This window comes from Hippopotamus amphibius, chromosome 15 (genome assembly GCF_030028045.1).
Source record: "Hippopotamus amphibius kiboko isolate mHipAmp2 chromosome 15, mHipAmp2.hap2, whole genome shotgun sequence".
Classification (NCBI taxonomy): domain Eukaryota; kingdom Metazoa; phylum Chordata; class Mammalia; order Artiodactyla; family Hippopotamidae; genus Hippopotamus; species Hippopotamus amphibius.
The window spans coordinates 21,711,103-21,728,803 of record NC_080200.1 but is presented as its reverse complement, the minus strand read 5'-3'; the positions used below and the strand labels follow the sequence as shown (position 1 = coordinate 21,728,803).

Here is a 17,701-nt window from a genome sequence, read left to right as displayed (position 1 = left end):
CCCATATCCCCTCCCTCCCACAACTCCCTCCCACCCTCCCTGTCCTGACCCTCTAAAGCATCACCCATCATTGAGTTGATCTGTCTTTGTTATACAGCAACTTCCCACTAGCTATCTATTTTACATTTGGTAGTATATCTATGTCTATGCTACTCTTTCACCTCATCCCAGTTTATCCTTCACCCCCCACCCCTCACCCCAGCCCCGTGTAATAGGACATTCCATCCAAAAACTTGAGAAGGAAAAACTATAAATTCCTAAACTGCTACCGCAAGTTTACATGCAAGAATCTCCAGTATATGGAAAATGCAAAATTGAAATAAATATTTGATTTGCAAAGGGTCTGGTCACCAGTTTTACATTTTCAGAGTTTATTGAGTAGATTACACCTCAAAACATGAAATAGATAATTAGGAGTGTGAATGCTGGCATTTGAAATTTGGAAAGTAGGATTGGAATTGGATATTCTAAGTCACATACCTGTAGATGTTTGTTGTCTTAGGGAGGTTCCCCCCACCCCCATCTCCATGTCCTCAAACCTTACAAACAAAAAGAAGTCAAATACTCTATGTCATTATATCAATTTATATGGCTTTACCCAAACCACAGGGGTGACATATTTCAAAGTTTCTCAAGGTACTATAATGAAAGGATATCATTTCTAACATCTAGCCAGAAACGAATGTTTCATGAACTGCTGAAAGAGAAAGACTCCCCTGGAGGCCACTATTCTGTCATCTTTATGGCTGGAAGAAGATGAGGCATGAGCATTCTACTGAGGAAGCACAAGTTCATAATCATGGTCATGTTCAGGGGTACCAGTAGAAGACCTAGCAATGCAAGATTTCCTGAGAAGGGCGTATTCTGTTTCTGACCCTTCTCTTAACGATGTCACTCTCTTTGCAACGTTCTCATAACCATCATCGTTGGAGCTCAGGGAGGGTGTCCGATTGGGTATGTGATTAATGATAGTGTAGCACACTTCTTCAAAACCACTGCCATTCTCATTTTCCTGCCAAGTACAAAGAAAAAAGAAATCAAGGATCCAGGTAGAGAGATGGCTGCGGAGTAGACGCATATGGAGTTCGTCTCTCTTCATGGATGCATCAGGAATACAACAATAGATGCAACAATTCTCACAGAACCTAGCTGAACACTAGCAGAAGACCTTGGACACCAGAAATCAAGGATCCAAAACCAATCATCAGATTTGAACTCTGGGCCTCACCACCCCGCCTTTTTTCTTGTCTAATGGTGATCTTACACCTCAGGTATTCAAAGCCCTTTTTTCAATCCCTGATGTCTTAGAGACCTCATTCTAGCAACATGAACTGTACTTCAAACTCCTCTCATTCTGCTTTCATTTCACCTCAAACAATTTCTTCTTTTAAGAGGAAAAAAGGACACTGTTATCTCCCTGAAAATCTAGAGAAAAGCCATTGTATACTTTAGGTCACACAAACTGAGATGCAATATATGCAACAATCAGACCTCAATAAGTAATTAATCAAGGTATATAACAATAACTCTTCATAGGATAAAATTCAATTAATATAATTTAGAGTTTAAATACATTTTCAATTGCATAGACCATGAAAGAAAAATTAAACATTAAAATACTATGTACTAATTAAATCAATAAAATGTGATGTATTATTAAAAAGAATAAACTTTTTTCATATGTTGATTGATGTCCACCATGTTTATAAATATGAAAGTTAAGTCCTGGATATAAGGATTTTTTTTTTTTTTTGCAGTAGAAGAAAATAAGTTGAAAATTTATTAGACTTTTCTATCAGAAACAGAATATCCCCTATTTTCAAATAAGAATATTACTTTTGTAGGGCACTTTTTCTTTTCATATTAGTATTCTACTTATAGTCTATACATGATGAATAACTTTATTTATTAATAGCTATTCTATACATAAGCATACACACACACAAACTGGTTAAAAATGAGCATTTTCTACTACATAATTTAAATATAGGTAACTATGCTTTGTCCTGGTTACATGTAAATATTTAATCCTTTAATTTACAAACTTACTTAGGAACAATTTGAGAAGGAAAAGTTGAGTTTAATGTACTAAATTTATTATATTAGCTGATATAATATGTACATTTGAAAACCCTTAGCTGCTTTATATTGAAAAATCCTCTTTCTTATTACTATTTATTTTTTTACTTTTGCTGTTTGAGTACTTTATCTCATTCTTTTCTCCCCCTTCTTACTTTATCTTGCTTTTGTAATTTTTAGAAGGGAGTACATTGGAAAAAAAGAGAAAAAAAAAGCAGGTGATGGATTTAGAAAACATCTTCTCGATTATTGAAGTCAATAATTCTTTTGGCTGCCGCTGCTGTACACAGTTGATCCTGGGGTTCTAGCAAAGTTAGTGAGGATGAGGAAAAGGGGAACCAGATGAGAGGTAGAAAGGTCTTAATTGTACTCAACTAGTGGAAGTCCCTGACAGGATGGTGTAAGTTCTCCATTTCCCATTTTGAGACGGTATATCCTTATAATTAAGGGCATACCCTTGCTGATCAATGCTTCATAACAGAAAATGTTTCTTATTATTTGGCAAACTTTCCACTTAGTAGGCAGACCATCTTCATGAATATAAGGATTAAAAGGGAATGTGGAAAGCTAAAAAGAATCAATGTTTTATGGTGGTCAGCTTGTAGTTGTGAATTTGATTTCATTTATTTTTGCTATAATAGCTTTGAAAATTAAAATAATAGACTTCAGTAGACTTGGGACAACAATAAAAACTTACCAATCACCTAAGTCTGTTAAAATATTTTTTTAATTTCTTTCCATTTCTGCATTAAAATTACCAGAAATAATATTTAAAATATGAAAGACTTTGATAAATCCATTCAGAAATTACAAGTAAAGAAGACCTACAACTAGTTTTATATGAAGTTGTCTGTATTTTGACATTTATCATAAAAATATAATAATGTTTGTATTACCTGATTAGAAGTGGATGGAACATCTTTACCTAGAGGATAAAAATGAAAAGAAAGCAACATAAGGGTTTTGGAACATCCCAAGTTGAGGGTAAGAAGATGGTGAAAAGGATAGAAAGCAATGATAAAACTTCAAAGTGGTCCAGTATCTAAACATGTTGTGATTCCACGTTATTACTGAGGTTCTCAATGCTGTATAACGATATCAAGAAAGAACATATGTTTGGGGACAACATCAATACAATGTTTCTGTGTAAACAATACATACCAAAGCTGGTGAATAAAAGTAAATTTTGGAATTGGATAACAAAATTTTGTCCATAAACCAGCTAAGACAATACAATATGGCAAGTATAAAAAAAGAATAATTATGGCTATAAATGTAAGACCTACATTTTGTAAAATTATCATAGAAAAATCATACAGTTCCTAAGATGAACAATCATTATAGAGATAGGTACTGAAATGACAAAAGTAACTATTTCAAATCAAATACAGATTCAGGTTGATTACAGCTGTGAATACTGAGGCAAATTATACATCTGTTTAAGATTCACCACTAAAGTTTTTAATAAAGAAGTTAGAACTACAGAGGTCACAGAATACTAAATATAGTAAAAACTCAATTTATAAAAGGAAAATTGACTGAGTCTTTTTTTAATACACCTTTATTGGAGTATAATTGCTTTACAATGTTGTGATAGTTTCTGCTGTACAACAAAGTGAATTCAGCTATATGTATACATATATATCCCCATACCCCCTACCTCTTGAGCCTTCCTCCCACCCTCCCTATCCCACCCCTCTGGGTTGCATTAACTGATTCTTAAATCTACACCCTAATAGGCTTGAAAGTGATTCTGAGCAAAATCATAGGATATGTTAAACAAACTAAACAGATTCTGTATAACAACAGTATGCCAATAACTTTTAATACCTCACTGTTCTTCACAAAAAAAGTCATGTTCAATGCACTGATTTCAAATACGAAATGCTATGTGTATCAACAGTCATATATCTTTATAAATATACTCATACATAATGACGTAACCAAATATGTTTTAAAATTAGTATTGTTTAATAATCATAAACTGAGGGAATTATGTAGCCTGAGTAGAATTCAATTCTAGTGTTAGAGACAACAATTTGGAGAACCAAGCATAAGTGTGAAGGGCATGACAAAATCAAACAGTAGTGGAGGGCTTCCTAGGTGGCGCAGTGGTTGAGAATCCGCCTGCCAATGCAGAGGACACGGGTTCGATCCCTGCTCCAGGAAGATCCCGCATGCCACGGAGCAACTAAGCCCGTGTGCCAGGAAAAAAAAAAACAAAAAAAAAAAACAAAAAAAAAAAAAAAAAAAAAAAAAAACAGTAGTGGATGAAGCAGTTTCGGCTTTTGGTGCTGAAAATGTTAAAGTATTTAAGAACAGCATATTTATTCTAAGATTAAAAATGTGAAACATGCCATCACTATGCTAAAGGCCAGCTGGATTAATATCCTGAATAAACTTCTTATTTGAAGTTAGTGCATTGATTGGAAAAAAAAAAAGTATATATATATGAGCCTTAGAACCGGAATGGAAATACTTGAGAAAATTTCTGATGACTGCAATTAACTTGAATTCCAAACTCCAACAAGCAAGACTATTGTGTCACATGAAGTGCTCCCTCTGGTCTTGGGTAGTGGGATTCTTTCTTCCTTGATTGAAAATGCTGAGGAATGTTACCTTGCGAAGGAAAGTATCCAGTATCCCTCACCAAGAACATGTCATTATATTTAGACCAAAAATAAAAATCATTCCAAGCATGCCCTTGACATGGATTAGACTATAACAGAAAAAGAATATTTTCCTTTTTGTTTATTTTTAAATATTTATTCACTACCTGCCAAAATCAAACAAACAGAAGTGTGAATTCAGCAACACAGTGTTGAATTGATTCTATGAGTCCTAGATTATGAAAGAAGGCAAACATATGTTATGGAATTGAGTGAATGTCTAGATACTGATGCACTTACCAGAAGGTTTGGACTCAATACTGCAACTCACAATGTTGACAGCACTTCTAATTATTAACTAGAGTGGATGTCTAGGAACTGATCTCAGTAATGGCCTGTATAAAACAGCATTGCTGTTTCAGGCTGCAATTGTCTCCTATTACTGCTGTAACACATTACCACAAACCTGATGGCTTAAACAATGCAAGTTTATTATCTTATAGTTTTGGATATCAGAATTCTGACATGGCTGCATTCCTTTCTGGAGCCTCTAGGGGAGAATCCTTTTCTTAGTCTTTTCCAGCTTCTGGAGGCTGCCTTCCTTCCCTGGATCATCTCCTCCTCCATTGCTTCAAACCAGCAATGGCTGTTTTTCTCATGCTGCATTATTCTGACAGTCTCCCTTCTGCTTCTCTCTTCTGCATTTTAAGAACCTTTATGTTGGGACTTCCCTGGTGGTTAAGAATCTGCCTGCCATTGCAGGGAATATGGGTTTGATCCCTGGTCCAGGGAGATCCCACATGCCTCAGAGCAACTAAGCCCATGTGCCACCAACTATTGAGCCTGTGCTCTAGAGCCCACGAGCCACAACTAATGAGCCCAGGTGCCACAACAACTGATGCCCACGCACCTAGAGCCAGTGCTCTGCAACAAGAGAAGCCGCCAAAATGAGAAGCCCACGCACCGCAACTAAGAGTAGCCCCTGGCTCGCCACAACCAGAGAAAGCCCATGTACAGCAAAAAAGACCCAACACAGTAAATAAATAAATAAATAAAACCTTTGTGTTTACATTGTGTTCACCTGGATACTGCAGGATACTCTCCCTTTAATCGACGATACTCAAGACCTCTAATCACATCTGCAAAGTCCTTTTTGACATTTAAAAAAATAGTCAAACTTGGATATCTTTGGGGGCCTTCATTCTATATACCACACATGTATTCCTTGTTATAAAGGGAAAAAAGGAAAATATCTAGAGATTTAGGAATGTAAGAATATTTAAATGAATGTATTAATATAACATTCTCATCCTTGCCCCAGCATCCCAGAAAATAGCAAAGAAAACCTTTCTTTCCCCAGGTTCATGAGATAACACATTAGTAAGCATCACATTGTTTTCTAAGTTGCAAATTTTGCTTGCTGTTTGTTTTTTGGTAAATTTTGTGGTCCTATTATGATCTGTATGCTATTAATAGACTGTCATGACCTTCCTGCAGTTCAACCCAATAATGACTGAACTGCACCTCTTGGTACCAGGCTGAAGCAACAAACTCCCAAGGGTATGAGAATGTGGGCTTAGTTGCATCACCTGGTTTGGCTTAGAGGCAGAGTGGATCCCATCAGTGTTAAAAAATGAGACACAAGTGACCCACAGAACACATGGTAAAAGGCTAATTAAAATTTACCTGTAGTCACCTGCATGGAAAAGGCCAGCCTAAATGACTGCTGTAACAGACCTTTTGGGAAGAAGTGAGGAATGTAAAGACTAACATGATCTGATTGCGTCTGGAGTACATAAACAGAGAGCATAATAACAATCATGACTTTAAATTCATCGTTCAAGAGCTGATCAAAGGACCCAGGAAATTGCCCTGATAGAATCTTCTTTAAACCTTAGCCCACTAATTGGGGAAGGGAATTTTTTCCTGTGTCTATGTTATAGTGTGTTGAAAGCGTCCATAAACACATCCTGTGAATTTCATCATGACTTGAATACATGGGTGAAAGATATGTTGCAGATATGCAGATATGTTGACCAACTTGCAGCACCATCATATAGATTCTCCTTACTAGCTCTGGTGGTATGGTCCAAACAGAATGTAAACTCACAGCAATATAATTTCCCGAAGGAAATCAGGAAATTATTGACTTGAATATCAAAAAGATGCAGAGGTGGTAATTTGGATCTCTTTTTCATTTAATTTCCCTTTCTGGCCTTAGTAAAGGATGGCTGGGTCTTGGACATTTTCACAAATTTAATTAGATGCAACTTCAATTGCATTTACTGTTGCAGAGGAGGTCCATTTACTTCACTAAAGCAGTACAAGGGCAGATATCTAGATGCAGTTGCTTTCACATGGAAGGACATCAGGGCTGCTTAATTGGTATATGTCTTTATCAATTTCTGTTCCTCTGTCAAAATGTGCTTTGCAGGAACATTGATCATTTCGTATATCCATAGGACATAATAATGGTCTACTATATGAAGCACATAAGGCTGATAGATCCTGGTGAACATAAAGGAGCAGGTACCTTAGGCTACTTCAAACACATAGGTTGCCAAAGGAAAATGAAGGAACCTGCACCTCCGTGAAGTTTGGGGGAGTTTAGTAGCCTGAATTATTTCAGGATAACCCCATCTGAATCCATTTGCATTTCCTCTTCCTGTAAATAGAAGTAGCATAATATTTGGTGAGCCTCTTAGAATTTGAGTAAGCCATTTACCAGTTGGAGTTGGGCCCACAAAGAGAGTCTCCTGTGATAAAGGATTAAAAAAATACAAAATTTGATTTTATAAAAATATTAATGAGATAAATGAACTCTAGTAACACATGATCTCTCTCTCTCTCTCTCTCCCTCCTTCTCTCTCTCTCTCTCTTACAGACACACACACACACACACACACACACACACGCACACACAGAAGCAATGTTAGGAATAGTAAGAGGGCATCCCTATAGATCCTGCAAACATTAAATACATACGAGGATATGATTAACAATTCTAAGCTTAGGACTTCAGAATTTTAATTAAAAAGGACATGTTTGATGAGAAATGTAACTTGCAAATCTGTCAAGTTGGAATAGAAAATGTGAATAGTCTATAACTGCAGCAGCATTTGCATCTATATGTAAAAAAAGTTATTCTCAATAAATATCTCCCCTAGATTCTTTTCCCCCAGAAAATTCTACCAAAGATTAGAAGAAGAAATAAAGTTGATCATACACAAATTCCTCAAGAAAGTAGAAAGATTCCAAATCTGGATCTACTAAGAAGCACTAGCCTTTTAGATGTACTGAAGATAGGTTAGTATCAGAGAGTAGAAAGGTGGCCATCAATTGAGGATCCAAAGAGTAGAGTGTGGTGTCAAACAAAGGGAGGAAGGAAAAATTTCAGGAGGGAGATATTGAGCAATATTTTTAAGTGCTAGAGATACAGTGATTGAGATTAAGATTGAAAATTGCCCTTTAGGGTTTGCAGTTACATCTGGGCAGAGGCATTCAACTTTTTTGAATATTCCCCATTTATTTTGTACCCTGGCTTAGTACAACCACATACATATGCATAAAATAAAAATAACTGTTTCATATAATAATTTTTATGTGCAATGCACTATGATGTTCTTTAAGTATGTTATTCTAGTTATGGCTGTGATGAAGTTTGGTAAAATGCATTATTTCATAGTGCATTGAATACACTCAGTGAAGTGCTGGTACCAGAAGCTTAGAGCCAAGAGGTGATTGGGAAATGCAAAGTTCCAAATAATGAGGCCATACAATTCTTTCAAGAAGCTTGACTGTAAGATGAGAAGACGGTTGAAGCAATAGTGATAAGAAAATGTGAGTTTCCTTCATAATTGTCTATTTTAAGTAATTACATGATTAGTACACTTAAATACTATGTCAAACAGAGCAAATGCTTGAGCAAAAAAAAAAAAAAATACATTTAACACCAGCTAATATTTTAAATGGCTCTACTTTATACCACAATATATAAATTAAAATTGGCAGAGTTTGATTAATTGCTTTCCATGGAAGTCTATGAAGTGTTGCTAGAAATAAATTGTATGCAAATATTTCTGTAATACAAGAATAGTGAGATCAGTTTTGTGAGACAAAAAAGTGAAAGACTAACACATCCATATAAGGACTCCAAGCAGAATTTCCTCCAAGTGTAACATAGGATCAAAACATCAGCTAACTTGCATGTTTAAACTTATGCCATCCCTAGTATGAAAAGTATTATGAAGCAGTGACTTGCTTTTCTTATCTTGATCTTGATTTTCTCCCTCAGATGTAGTCATTTCCTCCCTACAAAGGAAAAAGATAATAACATGAGACCCTCTGAAGCTAAAATTGCACTTAAAAGAAATATTTCATTGCCTTTAACCTAAGGTCATCACTAGACTTACAATTCAAAGGTTAAGAAAGCCTGCTTATTCCAGCCTTTTCTGAAAAACCATGAATTATAGTTGATAACACTGTATTGTATAATTGAAATAGGCAAAGAGAGTAGAAATTAAATTCTCTCACATTTAAAAAAGGTAAATATGTGAGGTGATGGATGTATTAATTACCTCTGTAGGGCAATCCTTTCAAAATACATACATATATAAAATCATCATGGACCCTTTTATTATCTTAAAATTTTATTTGTTAATTATACTTCAATAAATCTGAAAAAAAGAAAAACCACAAACATCTAAGAAAAAGAATGAAAAGTGGAGAACAAATTCCACAAATGTCAACAAAATATTTTATGAATTTATTGAATTTAGGAATTACTAAGTTGTTAGACCATGTATATTGTAAATTATCATATATATGGAGAACATATGTACAATATAGTGAAACTGAGAATGAGTCAAAGGATAACATTGAAATTCAATTTATTTCTCTGCTGTTCTTGATGAGGGAGTACAGAGTCTGTCATACAGAGTGAAGTAAGTCAGAAAGAGAAAAACAAATACCTTATGCTAACACATATATATGGAATCTAAAAAAATGATACTGATGAACCTAGTGGCAGAGGAAGAATAAAGATGCAGCTGTAGGGAATGGATGAAGTGAGAGAGTGGAATTGACATATGTACACTACCAAACGTGAAATGGGTGGCTAGTGGGAAGCAACTGCATAGCACAGGGAGATCAACTCAATGCTTGGTGATGACCTAGAGGGGTGGGATAGGGAGGGTGACAAGGAGGCTCAAGAGGGAGGGGATATGGGGATATATGTATACATATAGCTGATTCACTTGGTGTACATTAGAAACTAACACAACACTGTAAAGCAATTACACTCCAATAAAGATCTGGAAAAAAAAATTTAAATGAGAAGTCAGAAATTCTAACTACAAATTTACAGTGACAGACATTAGTAAGTGTGGGCTAGTGATGAGAGAAATAGAGATTATCTCTACAGGGACCCAGTTCCACACCACACTAGGGAAGAGACAAAGATGGAATGGAGTTGCCAACACAACATCTTTTGTTTCTGTTTCCCAGACTCTTAAACTTGAGGGAAAATATGGAGGTAACAAAAGACACAACCTGTAATGACCTTCCCACCTCAAAGAGGGTAATACACACAGAACATAGATGTTCCCAGGGCAGAGGGAAGAGAATATTTGGTGAGGAGGCAGTCTGAGACAACACACTAAAATCAAAGCCTGAATCTTAGGTTATTTCTCCTCTGCACTCTCCCCAAACAAATGCACAAATGTACACACACACTATTTTATCTCATAAGTGACCTGCTTGCACAGCAAGGTACTAAGCACGAAATTAGAAGCATGAACTACATAACAAAAATAATACAAAAATAGCAGAAACAATGTATTAAAGGTAGACAAAGAGTAATTATCTGTTAAGAATTTTGTTAATATAATAATATATGGAGAGGGAAAGTGAGCTAACATAAATTAGGAAAACAAATGAAAGAAATGACAAAATTTTTAGAGAAAGTAAAACAGTATTAAAGGCAAAGAAAAGTAAAATAAATTCTTCTAAAAACAAAGCAGTAGCATGTAAAGCACACTTGAAATGAAAATTAAATGGCAGACAATGAGGAGGTAGAATGGTTAGAGAAAGAATAAGAACTAAGAAAAAAAGAAAGCCTAATATACACATAATTGTTATTTCTGAACGTGGGAACCAAACAAATAAAACAAAAGTATCCAAAGATATAATTTAAAAAACTCCTGAAACAGAGAAAAACTTGAAACTGAAAATTGATTTTACAGGGAAAAAAAGACCACAAATCATATGGAACATTGATATGTAATAGCATCTGAGCTTCAAGAATAGGAAATGAATGCTGGAAAATCCATGGGAAAAACATTGCTGATATAGAGTGCAATCAGAACATTGGTTCAGTAACTTCACCAGGTTTTTGCTATCTCCTCTCCAGCTACAAACTGTAACGAGGAGTTGCAAAGAGTCACAGTGCAGACATAGCCACCCCACTATTTCTACCTTTTCCTTTGTGCAGAGAAAATGTAGAAGCAACACTTGGGAAATGACTGATTCCTGCAAAAAATATTTCACATCGCCAACAAACACATAGGCCTTCCTCTCCATCTCCCATGCTTTCACACTTTGCAAGAGCAGAAGGGGCCATCTCAGAGATAGAAACCAAGAACTTGAGATGAAATGATTAGGAAAGGGTTGAGTGCAAAGATATGAGAAGCCCATGACTGACAAAACAAGTCAGGGTGTTTCTGTTAATCTAAGCAAGATATCAGTGTCCAGAAATAGTTTATTTCTTCACTCCTTTTTTTTTCTTTTTTCCACTGAGTGTCTTGTCAGGGTTGGGCAACAGATAGGCACTAGCAAGTCAAACAGTGGTTAGTGCCTTGATGAGCACATGGTCTATAGAGGGAATTGGACTGTAAAAAGCTAAACTAACAAATATAAAGTTGCAAGTTAAGGGAAAGGCATGGCAAATATGAGTAGGGGGCAGTGCAGGAAATGGATGAGGTATGGAAACAGCATTCCTACATAGTCTTGTCAGAGGGATCTTTCAGAGAAATCATAAGATCCAGCATCTCCAGATGATATGCTATCAAGCACAAGCAAGGGAAATGAAAACCATGTGCACTAACAGAGCAGCATGTACCAGGGCCCTGAGGTGAAGATGATTGGTGGCTTGAATGATATGACCGCCTGGGAGATAATGGGTGAGCATGCAGGGTGAGGAATGAGATGGGAGAGGTACACAGGGGTCAGTCCTTATTGAATTGGAGTCCCTGGTGAAGAGTTTGGGTTTCATTCTGGATGTAATAGACAACCACTGAAGGGTCTTAAGGGAAAGGCATGATTAGATTTATATTTCCCAAAGTTTATTCTGGCTAAGCATCAGGAATAGGGTGAAAATGTGGTCATTCCAAATAGCCAACCAAAATGAAACATCCTTTGTTTCAGCTATACATTCATGCATTTGCTTTATATAACTATTACGAAACAAAAAACGTGCACTAATGCCCCATCATTCATGTTTAGATAGAGTCTCCATCTAACTTTCTGCCAAGTCTGAGAGGCAATCACCAAAGAATTCTATCATGTGGCTCTAAGATGTCTATGATAAGACATTAGCTGTCCTGGGACAGAGATTCTGGAAGTAAATCTCTGGGGGAAAAAACGCTCTGATATGCTGTGTTCTTACCGTTTTGTTTTCACACCTGGGCTTACTTTCCCGTGCTTCTTTTGATTGCTTTTCAGGCAACTAGATGAAAACACAAAGAAAAAAGAGACTGTTACCTCCCTCCTAATGTTTTCACCTACTTTTTTAGGTTGCCTTGCCATTAAAAACAAGCCTGCCTTTCCTTTTTGTCAAACTCCTCTTTCCTTTGAAATTGGCAGTCATAGATACAGAAAGCAATTTGAAAATTGACCACAGAGGCCAGGCTTGCAACAGGACAAAATGTCTCTAGTCAGATCTTTGATTCTCTCAGTCTCATTTTTAATAATCAGGAATATTCCAGGGCTGTGATTGATCATGATCAAGCATGCAAATTTCCTGAGTTTCCAGAAGAAATAGAAGGGGCCAAGAAGGTAGAAAGACCCTAGCAATGGGAAGGTGCAGCCTCTCCAGTGAGCCCAGATAGCATCAACAGTTTATGAGTGTCCCTATGGAGTACTAGGAGAATTGACTCTGTCCCTCCGAGCCAGAGCAAGATTCTCCAGACCCTTCTGTTTTGCCATCTGTGTACACATAGGGCAATGTAATCTTCACCTACATTCAGATAATTTTATGTTGTGTATATTATCATAAGGTTTTCTCATCAATCAAAACCTTTCTTATGAGATTCAAGCAAACACTGAATGATGAAGCTTCAACAAGAGAAACCAATGACTTGCATGATTACACAATGATTATACAATAGTTAGCAACAGACCCAAGCCCATGATTTAGTCAATCAAATTGTCCACTAACTCGTACAAACACAACATTTCTTGGACTAGTCATTTTCCACTACTATCAAATCCCCAATGCTGGCTTATTCTCTTGTTTCTATACAGGGCTGCATGTAAAATATTTCAAACGATGAACCTCACACCTGCTTACTGGCATTATTGAGAGAAGTCATTTCCTCAGTATTGGTGTTTACAGTTCAAGAAACATTGTTAGATATTGACATACAGGACCACTAAGCAAAATATAGAATTTGTTAAATGAAAGGTAAATTAGATTTGCAGAGGAAAGGAACCTTTTCTTCCAAATGTCTGACATTAACTTCTTAAGACACCATAGCTCCATGAAAGAAATCTAAATAAATACCAAAATTCAATAATTTGTACAGTATTTCTCCATCCTACTAGGATTTTTCCTTTTCTATAGATTCTTGCTTTTTTTTTCCATTTAGAGAAGACTCTTCAGAATTTATTTTAGGTAGGTTTAATATTGATGAATTCTTTTTGTTTATCTGAGAAAATATTTTTCTCACTTTCTATTCTAAATGATATTCTTGCTATGTAGAGTATCCAAAGTGCTAGCCAATATCTTTAATGATGCAAAAATTCTCAACAAAATGTTGGCAAACCAGATCCAACAATATGTGAAAAAGATCTTACACCATGATCAAGTTGGATTTATTTAAGGGGCACAGGATGGTTTAACATTTGCCAATCAATCAATGTGATAACATCATGTTAACAAAAAGAAGGATAAAAATCACATGATCATCTCAATAGATAAAGAAAATGAATTGGATAAAATTGAATATCCATTCACAATAAAAACTTTCATCAAAGTGGATATAGAAGGAACACACCTGAACATAATAAAAACCATTTATGAGAAACCCACAGCTAACATCATATTCAATGGTGAAAAGATGAAAGTATTTTCTCCAAATTTAGGAACACAACAACAATGGTCACTCATGCCCCTTCTATTTAACATAGTATTGGAAGTCCTAGACACAGCAATCAAACAAGAAAAAGAAAGAAAATTCATCCAGATTTGAAGGTAAGAAGTAAAACTGTTCCTATTTGCAGACACTTTATATGGAAAACCCTAATGTCTCCATCAAAATTAGTAGAATAAATAAATTCATCAAAATTGCAGGATATAAGATTAATCTTCAGAAATCTGTTGTATTTCTATGCACTAATATTGAACTTTTCTCAAAAAGAGAAAGTAAAAAAAGCTATCTTGTTTAAAATTACATCATAAGGAATAAAATACCTGGGAATAAATTTAACCAAGGAGGTTGAAGATCTATACTATGAAAACTATACAACATTGATGAAGGAAATCAAAGATGATATAAAGAAATGGAAAGGTACCCTGTGCTTTTGTGTTGGAAGAATCAATATTGTTAAAATGTCCATACTACCCAAAGCAATCTACAGATTTAATGCAATCTCTATCAAAATACCCATGACATCTTTTCATAGAACTAGAACAAATAATCCTAAAATTCATACAGAACCACAAAAGACCCAGAATTTCCAAAGCAATCTTGAGAAAAAAAGAACAAAGCTGGAGGTAACACCCTCCCAGACTTCAGATTATACTACTTACCTATAGTAATCAAAACAGCATGGTACTGGTGGAAAAACAGACACATAGCTCAATGGAACAGAAAAGAGAACCCAGAAATAATTTCATGCACATATAGTCAATTAGTCATTGACAACAGGGGAAAGAATGTACAATGTACAAGAAAAGACAGTTTCTTCAACAAGTTGTGCTGGGAAAACTGGACAGCTAACAAGATCAGTTTTCTCACACTGTATACAAAAATAAATCAAAATGATTTAAAGACCTAAATGTAAGACCTGTAACCATAAATTCCTAGAAGAAAATATACACAGAAAACTCTTTGACATAAATTGTAGCAATATTTTTTTGGATCAGTCTCCTAAGGCAAAAGAAATAAAAGCAAATATAAAAAAACTGGATCTGATTAAACTTAAACATTTTGTACAGCAAAGGAAACCACTGACAAATGGAAAGACAACCTAAAGAATGGGAGAAAATATTTGCAAGTGATGTGACCAACAAAAGGTTGATATCCAAAATATATAAATAGCTCATACAACTCAATATCAAAAACAAACAACCTAATTCAAAAAATGGGCAGAAGACCTGAACAGACATTTCTCAAAAGACACACAGATGAATAATAGACATACGCAAAGATGCTCAACATCACTAATTATTAGAGAAATGCAAATCAAAACAAAAATGAGGTATCACCTCACACCTCTCAGAATGGCTATCATCAAAAAAGCTACAAAAAACAAAAGTTAGAGAGGGTGTGGAGAAAAGGGAAAACTTGTACAATCTTGGTGGAAATGTAAATTGGTGCAACCATTATGACAGACAGCATGGAGATTCCTCAAAAAAATTAAAAACAGAACTACTTGTGATCCAACAATTCCACTCATAGGTATATATCTGGAGAAAACAAAAACAACAATTCAAAAAGATACATGCACTGCAGTGTTCATACAGTATCACTATGCACAATAGCTAAGATAATGGAAGCAACCATTTGCTGCAACATGGATGGACCCAGAGAATATTATGCTTAGTGAAATGTCAGACAGAGAAAGACATACTGTTTGATATAATTTATATGTGGAATCTAAAAAATTATACAAGTAAATTTATATGCAACCCAGAAACAGATTCACAGATATAGAAAACAAACTAGTGGTTCCCAAAGAGAAGAGGAAAGGGGGGATGGGCATATTAGGCATATGGGATTAAAAGAGAAAAACTACTATGTATAAAATACATAAGCAACAAAGAGATATTGTATAGCACAGGGAATTATAGCCATTTTCTTGTAATAACTTTGAATGGAATATAATCTGTAAAAATACTGAATCACTATGCTGTACACTTGAAATTAATGTAATGTTGGAAGTCATCTTTAATAAAAAAAACAAAAACAATATCAGAAAAAGCACATAGCAATCGAGTAGGTTTTATCCCAGATATGGCAGGTCATCAGTACAAAATCTATTAACATAATTTTCCACCTTAGAAATCTAAAAATTTACAAGTTTATCTCAACAGTTTCAAAAACCCATTTGATGAGACCTAATGAAACAAAAGCTTTTGCACAGCAAAAGAAACCATAAACAAGACTAGAAGGCAACCCTCAGAATGGGAAAAAATACTTGCCAATGAAGCAACTAATAAAGGATTAGTCTCCAAAATATACAAGCAGCTCATGCAGCTTAATACCAAAAAAGCAAATAACCCAATCCACAAATGGGCAGAAGACCTAAATAGACATTTCTCCAAAGAAGACATACATATGGCCAACAAACACATGAAAAGATGCTCAACATCACTCATCATCAGAGAAATGCAAGTCAAAGCCACAATGAGGTATCACCTCACACTGGTCAGAATGGCCATCATCAAAAAATCTAGAAACAATAAATGTTGGAGAGGGTGTGGAGAAAAGCGAACCCTCCTGCACTGTTAGTGGGAATGCAAGCTGGTGCAGCCACTATGGAGAACAGTATGCAGATTTCTTAAAAAACTAAAAATAGAACTACCATATGACCCAGCAATCCCACTACTGAGCATATACCCTGAGGAAACCATAATCCAAAAAGATAAGTGTATCACAATGCTCATTGCAGCACTACTTACAACAGCCAGGACGTGAAAATAACCGAAATGTTTGAATGGATAACGATAATATGGCATATTTATACAATGGAATATTACTCAGCCGTAAAAAAGAATGAAACAGAGCTATATGTAATGAGGTGGATAGACCTAGAGACTGTCATCCAGAGCAAAGTAAGCCAGAAAGAGAAAAACAAATATTGTATGCTAATTCATATATACGGAATCTAAAAAAAAAAAAAGTGGTACTGATGAACCCAGTGACAGGGCAAGAATAAAGATGCAGATGCAGAGAATGAACTGGAGGACACAGGGTTGGGGAGGGGAGCGAAAGGGAAGCTGGGATGAAGTGTGAGAGTAGCATAGACATATTTACACTACCAATTGTAAAATAGATAGCTAGTGGGAAGTTGCTGTATAACAAAGGGAGATCAACTCGATGATGGGTGATGCCTTAGAGGGCCAGGACAGGGAGAGTGGGAGGGAGTCACGGGACAGAGGGGACATGGGGATATATGTATAATAGAGCTGATTCACTATGGTGTACCTCAAAAGCTGGTACAAGAGTGTAAAGCAATTATATTCCAATAAAGAGCTTTAAAAAAATCCATTTGATAATGTTTAGCCCTATTAACAATAAAAATTCTCTTAAGATGTATTATAAGTTGGAACCTCCTTATTTTGATAAAAGCAATATATCAAAAGCATACAGCAAAGTTAATGTAAACAAAACAAGAAAAAGAAGTTGCAAAAAATGAAAAGGAGAGAAAAATCTTAAACTTTATAGTTGATGTGTTAACTATGTATAAAACCCAGTAGCATTGACTTAACAAACAGTTAAAATAAATGAGAATGTTAGCAAGGTTGGTAGACACAAAATGTTCTTACAAAATCCAACAACATTTCAATAATA

At 35.5% G+C, this 17,701-nt stretch overlaps 1 protein-coding gene across 1 annotated transcript in view; it reads right to left on the bottom strand.

Moving 5' to 3' along the window:
• Nucleotides 1-246: 246 nt before the first annotated feature.
• The window catches only part of GCSAML (germinal center associated signaling and motility like), a 30,854-nt gene continuing 13,399 nt past the window's right edge, over nucleotides 247-17,701 (bottom strand). Inside the window, exons 2-5 of the mRNA XM_057710072.1 lie at nucleotides 12,352-12,411; nucleotides 8,950-8,999; nucleotides 2,976-3,004; nucleotides 247-1,012 (exon numbers count right to left, since the gene is read on the bottom strand). Of these exons, the coding sequence (XP_057566055.1) occupies nucleotides 773-1,012; nucleotides 2,976-3,004; nucleotides 8,950-8,992 (312 nt within the window). The 5' untranslated portion in view covers nucleotides 8,993-8,999; nucleotides 12,352-12,411 and the 3' untranslated portion in view covers nucleotides 247-772. The remainder of the gene's footprint in view (nucleotides 1,013-2,975; nucleotides 3,005-8,949; nucleotides 9,000-12,351; nucleotides 12,412-17,701) is intronic.